The 13445-nt window shown below is 43.0% G+C and overlaps 1 protein-coding gene across 3 annotated transcripts in view; it reads right to left on the reverse strand.

The window, feature by feature from the left end:
* The window catches only part of LOC147336918 (protein NLRC3-like), a 1139417-nt gene that overhangs the window by 71335 nt on the left and 1054637 nt on the right, over positions 1 to 13445 (reverse strand). For all 3 annotated transcript variants that reach the window (XM_086287122.1, XM_086287108.1, XM_086287114.1), the window contains one exon: positions 2471 to 2644. In XM_086287122.1, the coding sequence (XP_086143248.1) occupies positions 2471 to 2644 (174 nt within the window). The remainder of the gene's footprint in view (positions 1 to 2470; positions 2645 to 13445) is intronic.

Here is a 13445-nt window from a genome sequence, read left to right on the forward strand (position 1 = left end):
TCTGAGTATTTATCTATGTTAGTGCAAACACCTCTAATAGGTTGGTTTAGTCTTTCCAAGTCATATCTTCCCCTAGATCTGCGGTCCAGGCTCCTAAAATCATCCTAGTTTAACAAGCAGTACAATCTAGAGGAGAGCTGCACTAACAGGTGTGACTGATGAGATCTGACCTGCAAGGATACTCATGTTTATGTGTATCAGGACAAGCAGGGAAGACCTGGACATCAACTCAGCTCATTTCAAAATAAAAGGTTGGAATTGTAAAGAAAACAAACAGAGCTCATAAACTGAAACTGATTTCATTTTTTCAGCTGGAACATTTTAGTTGTTCCTTTTTCAATACATACATAATTATATTTACAGTAAGTCTTATCATTCCCCTTTTCCCTGCCAGTCACCGCTAATGTTTCATGTGTCTGAGCGAACACACAAACTCCCTGAGCGTCCCTTGGACCTCTGTGAGCAACAGCAGACGTGTGCACTGTGGTCACGCCAGCATCTTATCCATCCAAGTTACACGGTTTATTAAAGTAATCAAATTACAGCATTTACATTTATGTTAGACTACTGTTAATTAACTGCTTTAGCCCACTTACAATGAAAATTAAAAACAACCTTGTTCATGACCTGTAGCATGTTAACACTATTGGAAGTAAAAATAACTTGAACTCCAATTTTGAAAACACAACTTTATTTTTTCTATTTTTATAAAGCTCTGACTTGTATTATGAGTCTGTGGTCTGGGAGAGAGTCTGTAACTCTGTCTGCAACATACAGGATATAATGACCAATGTTGGGCAATTAATTATATAGTTACTTCTTCAAAAAAGTTACTGAGTTTTGCAAACAACAAAGTTTGTTGCAATAAATACTGAATACTATCGTTGTTATAAACAACAATACTATTCAGGAAGAAAACCAAACATTGCAGATATTTTATCATAACTCTGGTTTTACGCGGCCGATCAACACAATTTAAAAACTGGTATAAAGTCCACACTTTTTCCCTCAGTTGCTCCGTCTGTCCTGGTCACATCTCCAATGGTTGTACACGTTGTCATTAACGTGGCTTCACCTCATCATCAGCCACTTTGCTCGCTATAACACCATTGTCGGCACATAAGGACGCTGTCATAGCCTGTCAGCGACGTTGATTAGCTGCGTATATACGAATGTGAATCGCGTGATTGGCTGGACTACGGGATAAGGTGGCATCGTTCTAATCCCATATAGGAGCAGCCAGTCACTGACTAACACTGCAAAACAGAATTGTTGAAGATTTAATTTTTATTTCAATTGAGATTTGATTTTTTTGTGTGCAACACAGATTTTCTGTGTGCAGAGACCGTGCCAGCAGCGCGCAGTTGCACGAGCGCAGCTTATTGGGAACATTGGGCACCACCACAGTTCACTTCAACAAAACTTTACTTCAGATTTGTTTTCATGTTTTGATCCAGTGATGAGAGCCGTTTCCCCCATGTCCAGTCCTTGTACTAAGCTAGGCTAAACACGTCCAGTGCCTGTCTCTGTGCAGCTTTTAATCTGATGTTAATAAGGTAGAAATGGAGGAAGAAGAAAATGACTTCATCAATCAACATGCAGCTACCAACCCAAATGGTGAGGTGGTGGTTAGTTATTACTGTTGTTTCTGATCCCCTACATTATCCTACATTCAAATATATTCTCCAGCTACAATAGTGTTTGTGTTCCTAAAAGGATTTCATGAATGTGTTATTGTTCATGTCACATCTGTATGAAACAAAGAGGAAGTGAGGTTTATCCTTCATGTTCCAGCATGTAAACCTGAGATCTGTGTGGAGCAGCTGACCTGTACGATGTGCTCAACACAAACATTATTTACCATCAGTTACTGTGTGACTGAACCACGTGGGTGTATGAAACATCGCTTTCAGTTTTAATAGCACATGGCAACATTCAGACGTGAATCTATACAGTAACACTTTGATTTGTTACAGTGAAGAGACTGTTGAAGGAACGATGAGGGGAAACTGTAACAGCAGCAACAGAAACCAGGAGACAAAGCTGAGGTCTGGGTTCCTCTATGCTACACACAGCCTCCTGCTCCTGGACTTTAGTAAACACATAAATGTCTCCAAGTACACTTACTTCAGAAACTCTATTAAACTCATTACAAGTTTACTTCAGCTTTAAATTACTCACAACATCAGCACACATGAGTAAACAAAGTAACTAACAGCTACTGTTCAAGTTTAGTCATCTTTAATACAAATATACCTCATTATTATGAATCTCACAGCTACCTGCTCATTGAACTGAACAATAATTCTGTTTGACCATTAAAACAAAATATGTGACTGTAAAAAAATCTTCAGACAGTAATTAAGAATCTCCTAAGCAATCCAAAGATAAAGAAAAGTTCACCTGCCAATTCTATAAAGCTTGGTTGTTTGTACAATAATATCATTTAATGATATGTTTGGATCCTGACCTGAGAGTTTCCAGTGTACAATGTGGACTCTGCAGTGCAGCAGACAGAAGCTTCACTCCTGAATCCCGCAGGTCATTGTTACTCAGGTCCAGCTCTTTCAGACTAGAGGACTGGGAGTTGAGAACTGAGGACAGAGCATCACAGCTTCTCTCTGAGAGGTTACAGCCACTCAGTCTGGAAGAAAACAAACAAACAAACAAACAATTAAATCAGTCAAATGAAACATTTTTAATGCCAGCATGCAATACAATTATTGGTTAACTAAATAGCTTCATTAAAACACAACTCTTCTTCTATAGCAGCACTTACTCCTTGCAAGCTCCACCTGCTCCACCATCTGAGTCAGAAGACATGAAAACAAACTGTAAATCTAGTAGAAACATGATTGGAAATCTTCTCAGATCCATTTGTACATTTAGAGCCTGATCCTGAAATATAGCAGCACGGACATTCACAGCAGCAAAGGGTTCTTGCTGATCTGAGCTGGCTTGGCCCTGGCTTATTGAAGATTAAAGAAAGCGGAATCAGCTGTTCAAACCCCCACAAGGCTGCCCGCTGTGACTGAAACAATGGGACGGGTCGTGACTTCTCAAAATGGGCTCATTGAACGCAGCACGGATAAGATCTTGAAGAAGCTCATGGTGGTCGTGAGTTCTCAGACTTTGCTCTTTGAGCGCAAAACCGATAACCTCTCGGAGAAGCTCGTGGCTCTCCAACGGGAGATTGAGAGACGAGTGACGGACTGTTAGATCAGCTGTGAAATTGACATGCAGTTGTTCGCACCAAAGAAAGCCACCATCATTTCATGCGGCTAACATACCGGCGCGAGCTGTGGTCTCAAGGCTGGAGCTGAACAAATCTCACCCTGATAACAGACGGTGTTTAGACTGTTCCTTCCCATCCTAAGCATGCTTATCCCCTCCCGGTGCAGACGGTGGGTCGAGGGGACCAGCGCAAATGCTGCAGGCCCGGGTGCGCTGTCTACACCGGCTGTCTCTCACCTTTTACCCATCCCTGTTACTTGTCATGTGTTTCTATGGCGTATTAAGAGTTTTCATGTGATCTGCGCTAAGGTCATTTTTTTTGTCTTTTCTCAAACTGATCTCCCTGTTGGAGCTCAGTCTGGGGGGAGTTCTTTTTTCTCCTCATCTTTCCTGATGTTGTGCATTTTCTGCTGTTTGGTTCCGGGTCGCTGCTGTAGCGGCTGACCGGCCAGCTACCTAGCCTGACCCGTCTCCCCAATGTGATGTTTGTGTATTGTATGTACGGTTGGAAAGCTCAGTATCCTAATTGCCCCTTGAAAATAAATACAGTGTTCTGAATCTGAATCTGAAAAGATTACAGAAGACGACTCTGTTCAGTAAATATTACGCTCATGCTGTCACGAAATACCAAAGGTAGGTAAAACTCTGGTTGTTGCAGCCATCCAGTATGACATGCTTTGTACTGTTCTGCTGCAGTTTGTGACACCTGGTTGATGAGTTGTGAAGGATGATGAAACAAACACTTCACTCAATGTTTGTCTTCTAAACTGGATGTAATTTGGGCAGCCGATAGTTTTTCTTAATCTATCCCAGCTGCAAATAGGAACACAACAAATAAATAACTTTACCCACTTGGATCCTTATCATTCAAGATTGTGAAGAGATTCTCTACTCAGAGAATACTGGTGATTTTAGATGAGAGAGATGGAAGGTGATGAAGGGGAAGAGTTTTCAGAACTCGAGGCCTTTTGTCTTCACTGTATAGGACAAAGAAGACAGGGAGGGAGGGAGAAGTGAGGAGAATAACACACAGGAAATGGTGTTGGGCAGACTCAAACCAGGCCCTGGAGTCACGACTCTAACCTTCAGTGCATGGGTCACCTGCTCAGCCAGGTAAGCTACAGCAGTCAGCAGTGTGTGAGTTAATTTGAAGACAATGATGACTATAAGTCAGGTAAAAAAAAAACTATCATCAACCAACAAGGGGAAAACAGTGAGCTTGAATGACCAAGCTTTGACCAAGGGTGGCTCACTCCTCGGTCTTCTTGCCCAAGTAGTGAACCACCCTGCATGGCTATCAATGTGGTGCAACCAAGGCCATCATACAGTACAGGCCATCCAAGCTGATTTTAACTTTTCCTCCCAGATACCACCTTAGAAATCATCTAGATTAGGATATGTTGGCTGTTCTAGATCCAATCACAACAAACAGAGAGCTGCTGTGTGTCCAAGGTGAACAGGAAGAATATATACATGCATAAAGTCAATAAAGTCCGAAGGTTTGCTTTAGACTGTGCTGCAGGTTATCATCAAAGACAAACAGGCACCATGCTGCCAACAAATGGCATCAAGTCTGACTTGAGGTTTTTTGTTCTTTTTTTTAAATCAAGATTAAATTTTATAGCAACCACAGCAGAGATGACCAGGGAAGGTGTGCTTGAGGGGATATAGCTACAACAGCTGGTTTCAGACTGAAGATGAACTGAGGTGCTGCACCCAAGTCTGCAGGTTCAGGGAGGGACAAACATCTGCTGCAACCAGATTGGAGTGAGAGGAGAGAGCAGGCCAACAACAACAAAGAAACAACAAACACACTGTGGAAGACCGAAGCAGAGTTTAGTTTAAAGTGGAACTAAGGATGTTTCTCTGGCTGCCAGGATTCACTGAGTAATTCAAATGCTTTCTTTAATGCAGGACCCACCATGCATGTAAAAGCAAGTGTTTCACCAACATTTGTGACTAAAATAGACCTGCAGTAGAAATGTATCTAGGAGCATGCATGTGAATATGAAGTATCACAACATCAGGCACATGCAGCCTAAGTGTTTAAACAAAGACTGATAACATAACAGCAGCAGTGATGATCAGAGTTTATGGTGAATCCAGCGTCTCGAGTTCTGGAGGCATCAAAGAGGTCACAGTTGTATTGGAGAAATCCCAAAACTTTAGGATACAAATTCATACAAAGACAGAAAGCCTGGTGAAATAAATTACTGACACAGTTGGATGTTAAAAGTAAAGACATGAGTACAAATGTACTCACAGAGCTTTGTTGGAGGCTTTGACCACTGGTAGCAGCCTCAGAAGAGCCTCCTCTGAAGCAAAGTATTTCTTCAGGTCAAACACATCCAGATCTTCTTCTGATGACAGTAAGATGAAGACCAGAGCTGACCACTGAGCAGGAGACAGTTCACCTGTGGAGAGACGTCCTGATCTCAGGGACTGTTGGATCTCCTCCACTAGAGAACGATCATCCAGTTCATTCAGACAGTGGATCAGATTGATGCTTTTCTCTGCAGACAGATTCTTACTGAGCTTCTTCTTGATGTACTGGACTGTTTTCTGATTGGTCTGTGAGCTACTTCCTGTCTGTGTCAGCAGACCTCGTAGGAGAGTCTGATTGGTCTGCAGTGAAAGACCCAGGAGGAAGCGGAGGAACAAGTCCAGGTGTCCATTTGGACTCTGTAAGGCCTTGTTCACAGCACTCTGGTGGAGAGATTGTAGGTTTGGTTTGCTAATTAACTTAGACAACATCGAGATTCTCTGTTGTTCTTCCAGCAGATTGAGTCCAGAGTTGCTGAAGGTCAGATGGACATGAAGAGCAGCCAGAAACTCCTGAACACTCAGATGGATGAAGCAGAACACCTTGTCCTGGTACAGTCCTCTCTCCTCTTTAAAGATCTGTGTGAACACTCCTGAGTACACTGAGGCTGCTCTGATATCGATGCCACACTCTGTCAGGTCTGATTCATAGAAGATCAGGTTTCCTTTCTGCAGCTGATCAAAAGCCAGTTTTCCCAGAGACTCCATCATCTTCCTGCTCTCTGGACTCCAGTGTGGATCTGTCTCAGCTCCTCCATCATACTTGACCTTCTTCACTTTGGCCTGAACCACCAGGAAGTGGATGTACATCTCAGTCAGGGTCTTGGGCAGCTGTCCTCCCTCTCTGGTTTCCAGCACATCCTCCAGAACTGTAGCAGTGATCCAGCAGAAGACTGGGATGTGACACATGATGTGGAGGCTTCGTGATGTCTTGATGTGGGAGATGATCCTGCTGGCCTGCTCCTCATCTCTGAATCTCTTCCTGAAGTACTCCTCCTTCTGTGGGTCAGTGAACCCTCTGACCTCTGTCACCATGCCAACACAGTCAGGAGGGATCTGATTGGCTGCTGCAGGTCGTGTGGTTATCCAGAGGCGAGCAGAGGGAAGCAGTTTCCCCCTGATGAGGTTTATCAGCAGCACATCCACTGAGGTGGACTTTCTAGGGTCAGTTAGGATTGTAGTTTTGTGGAAGTCCAGAGGAAGTCGACACTCATCCAGACCATCAAAGATGAACACAACCTGGAAGTCTTCAAAGCTGCAGATTCCTGCTTCTTTGGTTTCAGTAAAGAAGTGATGAACAAGTCCCACCAAGCTGAACTTTTCCTCTTTCAGCACATTCAGCTCTCTGAAAGTGAATGGAAATATGAACTGGATGTCCTGGTTGGCTTTGTCTTCAGCCCAGTCCAGGCTGTGTTTCTGTGTTAAGACTGTTTTCCCAATGCCAGCCACTCCCTTTGTCAGCACTGTTCTGATTGGTTCATCTCTTCCAGGTGAGGCTTTAAAGATGTCTTCTTGTCTGATGGTTGTTTCTGGTCTGTCTGGTTTCCTGGATGCTGTTTCAATCTGTCTGACCTCATGTTCATCATTGACCTCTGCAGTCCCTCCCTCTGTGATGTAGAGCTCTGTGTAGATCTGATTCAGGAGGGTTGGGTTTCCTGCTTTAGCGATGCCCTCAAACACACACTGGAACTTCTTCTTCAGGGTGGATTTAAGGTTACGATGACAAACTGCAGCTTGAAGTTCTGATAGAGAAGAAAAATAAACACTCAATTCCAAAAAGAACTAATCTTTAAAACATGTTGCTCCATCTTCCATCTCTGGAAAATGTTCATTTATCCAGCAGCTTAAATCTTTAGATAAATCCTCTTACGTCTCTGCAGACGGTCAGCCAGCTCCTCCTGCTTCATTCTCCTCAGGAAGTCCACTGTGATCTTCACAAATGCCTCTCTGCTGCTGCTCCTCTGACTCTCTAAGCATTCTGGGTAATCTGGACTCAGAACCTTCTGGATCTTCTTCAGCTCGTTCTTCACAAAAGTGATGATGTTGTCCTCCAGCAGCTGGAACAGAATATTTATGAATGAGCCAATCAGACTGAAATCATGGAGCCAAACATCAGATCCATGTTGGACACACTGACGATCCACTGGTCTACAAAGAGCAGCATGGAGATGACTGTGAACAGAACAGATGTAACAGTAGTTGTTGTACATGTACAGACCATAAATATGGAGTCCAGCTGTGTTTGATGCTGCTGGGCAGACTGACCACTGGGAACCTCTGAGCTCTGCTGGTCCACTCTGTGGAGGAACCATGAAGGATTAGATCAACACAGGATAAAGATCCAGGAGTTTCTGCTCAAATAACTTCATCTGAATCAAGTCTGTCAAGTTTTAAACTCTCAGATTGTGAACATATCAGTAATTTTCAGTCTGTTTTCATGGACGTCCTTTCAGTGGTGATGTCAGGGATGATTTTGAAGAAGCTCATCAAACTGAACCATCAGCAGATCACTGCTCCAAAACCAGAACATGATCCGAGTCTCCCTCCACCACCAGAATACCAGCTTTACTAACGTGGTAGATCAGTGTAGTACAGATCAATAACTGATGAGTCATTTGATCAAAATCACTGAGTGCTTCACGTCTGACCCTCTGATGCTTCTGTAGACATTTTGCATATTTAATGAATGTCTGACAGTTTTACATTCATTCTATGAACACAGTGGAAATGTTGTGTTATAGTCTCCATGTTGTTTCCAGCATCATAAATTCTTAAGTTCAGAAAATTAGATTCTTTCTTCACAGCTGAAAAACAACAACATTTATTCTCTATTGAAATCTGCATCGTCCACTCCAAAGGTCACAATCTGAAGGTAACATCTGGTTTTGTTCCCTGTGGTTAACTCTGAGCATCAGTATGGTGGGATTTATCCACTACATCCACACCACTGTGGTTCAGTGTTGTCCTGATGGAGTAACAGCAGCCAGTATGATCCAGGCTTTAGCTGCTGGGTCTCTGTGTGACCTCTCAGACTGTTTAACAGATCAGACACAAAGAGAATCAGAGCAGCTCTGTTCTTTAAAGACAAACATGAACCCACTCAGGTCACACTTTCCCCACAGATATGAGCATCACTGTCCTCAAACAGCAAATGACCAAGTCGAACATTTGGATCTTTTCTCTTTCATTGTTTTCTTTTTAATGAATCTTTGTAACAATCTGAGGATGTTTCAGGTCATATTTATCCAGGAAACACAAACATGTAAAGGAGTCATCACAGCTCTCTGACCTCGTTGCTCCAGGTTCACCACTGAAGTCTGGGGGTGGAGTTTTGGACCGGTCACTCCTCACAGACGGACAGCTGGACCCTGCAGACTGTGACCTCTGACCTCTGCAGACACAAACATGATTGAAGCAGCTGTGATCACACAGACTGCAGATAATGCAGCTGTTTCCTGTCAGTAACATCCTCTTAGATTAGAGTTCAGCTTTTTACAGGAAAACTGGACAAAACTGATTTTTGTTACAAACTCATTTTCATTTCCTCTCAGCTCACAAACACAGTCAGACAATCAACCAGAGTCAACACTGATTATAATGTCAGTGCAGAATTATTTCTGTTACTCAGTGAGTTCAGCTCTCTGACCTCGTTGCTCCAGGTTCACCACTGAAGTTTGGATTTCGACCTTTGGACCGGTCACTCCTCACAGACGGACAGCTGGACCCTGCAGACTCTGCTCTGTCCTCCTCTTCCTCCATCATCATCTTCAGCCAGTCTGAGAGGTAAACCACAAACACTCAGTGAGTTCACATTAACAGGAGGAACTGAGTTACAGTCGCTGACCTCTGACCTGTCATGTGACCATGAAACCAGGTCAATATGTCTGTAGGTTCAGTCATCCAGGTCATGTGATCTAAGGAGCTTGGAGAGAAAAGAGACGTCTTTAAGTTTCTGGAAGACGTTTCATCTGAGAAGCTTCTTCAGCTCTAAAACCAAACGGTGGAGAGTCCCAGATATTTAAACCTGAGAGGGAAAGAAAGCATGTCGCTGACCCACCACTGATGTTATTTCAAGGAGGAAACTGAGAGCCTTTGCACCAGGAGCACAAACATCAGCTCCAGCAATGATCCACTGATGTGTTTTTATTCCATGTATGAATGTTGTTATTGACAGAGATGACGTTTGTGTGTCAGTGATGCAGTGACTGTTGTTGTTACCTGTACAGGCTGGTTAGACTCTATGAAACAGATCATACAGATCTCTGCATGTTAGAAGAGACTATTAAAGGTCATGAATGAGACAAAGGCAGGGAGGCGTCCTTTACAGCTAAACAGCAGAGTGAGAGAACAGCCAGCACCTCTACATTTATCACATTATACAGCACATGTATGATACTGACAGGGATGAGAAGAATTTAGTGATTCTGATCCCATCATTGATATTACTTATTGATTCTCAGTAGCTCTGCTCTGACAGTCACCACCATCACTGAGCAGCATATCAAAGACATTTGTGCACATTAACTGCATGTTGTGGCTCAAATGTTTGTGCATGTTGGAGGCATTTCCTCTTTGTTGTGATCAGTGTTGGTCATTACTCAAAACAGTCATTATTACACATATTACACAGAACACTTTAATTAAAAGTAATGGAGTACGTTACTTCATTACTCCTCATAACATTACTTTGATGTTAAAATGAACAAATGAGCATGTAACAACATGAAGCTGAGGTACAGCCCCACACACCAACACAGATCCTGATGAGGTCACGTGATGTTTCTCTGAGTGTTTATGAACACAAATCAAAGATGAAACAGCACAAAGACACTTCAAAGTGATTCTACTGTAGAAACATGAACAGGTAGAAACCTGCAGCCTGACTGCTCATCACTTTGTTACCTGTTCAAGTTCAGCAGCAGCAGCTCACTTTATCAATGTGAAAACAAAAATGTCAAAAACCATTGCTATTCTCTATAAAACAAAGCATGTCCTGAACAAAAAATCATTATACACACTTTATTGTACTCTGTTGCTTCCATATATGACTTACTGTCTGGAGATATGGGGTAATGCATATAAAACGAACACTCTTCCTATTTTCAAGTTACAAAAAAGAGCTATAAAAAACCAACTAACATTTTGTTTATTAATCTGAATACCCTGAAATTTTATGATTTAGTTGAATATAAAATGGCACAGATAATGTATAAAGCACAAAATAACTTGCTTTGCCCCAGTACTCAGAAGCTGTTCAAAGTCAGAGAGAGTCAATATGACTTAAGGGGAACAGATTTCTTTAAAACAAACAAGATAAGGACAAATATAAAGCAGAGATGTGTTTCTGTTAGAGGAGTTAACCTGTGGAATAGTTATGACAGTGATTTAAAAAGGTGTAGTTCATTTTCCTTGTTTAAAAACATGTTTAAGCTTATGTTGTTTAGCTTAGCGTTAGCATGCTGTGTGCTAGCTCAGCGTCAGAGCTCTGCAGGTGTCTCGTGTGTAAATATTAATCACAGTGACAGTAAAGGAGGTAAAGGGCTGTGACGTCATCACGTACGCTGCGTCCTCTGTGGGCTCTGAGTGAACTCAAAGTACAAACTACAAGTACACAAACGTAGCTCAGAGTGGCGGACACACTCGGCCTCGTTGGTCCAGCTGTGAGTCCGTTACCGTGAACTATGGAGCGGCAGATTTGTGCTGAACTAAGCTGCACACAGCTGATGTTAGCCAGGAAACATTACACACTGACTTTAATGGAGAGACCGGAAATACAAACACACACAGTTTGTTGTGTGAAGAAATCAAACACGAGCTGAACAAACAGTAAAGTTCCTAAAGACAAACTGTTAAAGGAGGAAACAAAGCAAACTTACAGTTTCTTCACACACCAACAACAAGCTCCACTCCACGAAGTTCAGGAAGTGAAATTAAACTTTGAGCAGGAAGGAAACACCCAAAGAGACGTTTGAGGACAATCACGAGCATTGGAACACTGTGCTGCGTTCAGGTGCACCTGGGAAACTCCAAACCTCTGGCAGGCTGTGATTTATTTCTGCTGGTTTTCCTGTTTGAAGCACAAACATCCGTCATCAATTTGTTGTTGTTCTTCCTGCAGCGTTTAAATGTTTCAGCACTGAACTGATGTTTCTTCAAAGCTCATTTCAACCTGTTGAAGTCATGAATGAAAGTGCAGACTGAGAGTGGATCACATGATGTTTGAGGTGTGTCATGTGACATGTTCAGTATTGTCACACATGTCTAGATTGTCCCTGATATCATAACTGCTCAAACACTGATGATTATATTTGAAGAATTATTCCTGATGGCAGCAAAGTTTGAATGGAGCTCTCTGTCTGTGCTGATTTGTCGCCCTCTGGAGGTCAAAGCACAAACTGCATGATGTCACTGTAACCACCACAGAGACAGGAAGTGTTTTTATGACTGAAACACTGAAATGATGCTAACGGCTGTCGTTAGGCTCACTGACAGCAGTGCTGATGTGTTCATGTCAAACACTGGCTCAGGTCAGACTCCTTCATCCTTCTCCAGCGTGAGGCCGCCCTCAGACCCACAGGAGCTCTGACCTTTGACCTCCTGACCCTAACCATTTTAGTCTTGTTGCATCTTTAAATGCAAATCCATCCAAACTGTAGCCGAGCAAAAGAAGCTGGAAGCTGTTCTATGAATGATGTTGTTGAAGGAGCTTGGAAAGAAAAGCGTCTGGACTTCTTTAAGTTGCTTGAAGAGGGACATGGACGTCTTAACGCCCACTCACATCCTGGGACATTTGATCACAGGAAATCACATGATAGCGTGGGGCTAGATCTCACAATGGGTTCACCCAAGACCTTGGCTGATTGTGACCCACACCCGTTTTCACGGAGGAGGAGGAGTTTCACATCCTGAACATGTGACAGCCTGGTTTAAAGGGACCAAAAGTAACTGGACACCTGATTCAGTTCAGGTTTATTCATCCGCTCCAAACCACAGCAGCAGTCACCTCCAGGGAACCAGCTGATCCATGTAACTGGGGACAGACCACAGCCCAGAGCACTGGTTCATGATGTGTTTGTGGACTGTAGGTTGTTTGGATAGAGATGAGATGTACTCAGCAGTCTGTCTCTAATGTTTAATGAAATGTTCTGAAGATGATAATAACTTGTGATTTTCTTTTGAATGAATCTTTAATCGTGTTGTAGGGCCTCTGACTCTCATGAAGATTTTCACATCAATGTGCTTTTCACAAAGATATTAACAATGAAAATGACGTGCAGCCCTGAACTACTCATCCGTTAACTCAGCGGTTCCCAACCCCCGGGTCACGGACCGGTCCGTGAGTCGTTTGGTACCGGGCCGTGAGAGTCGAGGCTCGGTGTGAAATTGATGGTTGATAGGTTTGTAGCATAAACCTGTTCGCTGGATCGTTCAATCCAGCTACACAGCAAAGCAAGACACGAGTAGTTCTTTATGTTTCTCGTGCACGGGAGAGAACTGGACCAATGCCGTTCCTTCGCTTGACCACAGTCGCTCTCGTCCGTTCCCTCGTAACACTGCTCTTTTATTGAGGTTACATGAACATACATAGGTTCATTAACATACACGTGAACAAAGGTACCAGTCTGTATGTTATGTAGGTGTGTGTGTGTGTGTGTGTGTGTGTGTGTGTGTGTGTGTGTGTGTGTGTGTGGAGTCAGAGTGTGACCCCATAAACGACTTCCCTAAACCTGCTGGTCTGGAAGTCCAGCAGTTCATCTAAACAAAAGGCACTTAGACTAAAACAGACATCCTACCACAAAACAATAAGAAGGTAGCACCTCTCCCATGATCCCAGGACGTGGGTGTGAATGCCAGAACACTCTGGAGTCACACAAAGTCTTTAAAGACTA

This window comes from Aulonocara sp. 'chitande type north' Nkhata Bay, linkage group LG3 (assembly GCF_057382095.1).
Source record: "Aulonocara sp. 'chitande type north' Nkhata Bay isolate Kocher_YH1m ecotype deep benthic linkage group LG3, A_spYH_male_GT1.1, whole genome shotgun sequence".
Taxonomy (NCBI): Eukaryota; Metazoa; Chordata; class Actinopteri; order Cichliformes; family Cichlidae; genus Aulonocara; species Aulonocara sp. 'chitande type north' Nkhata Bay.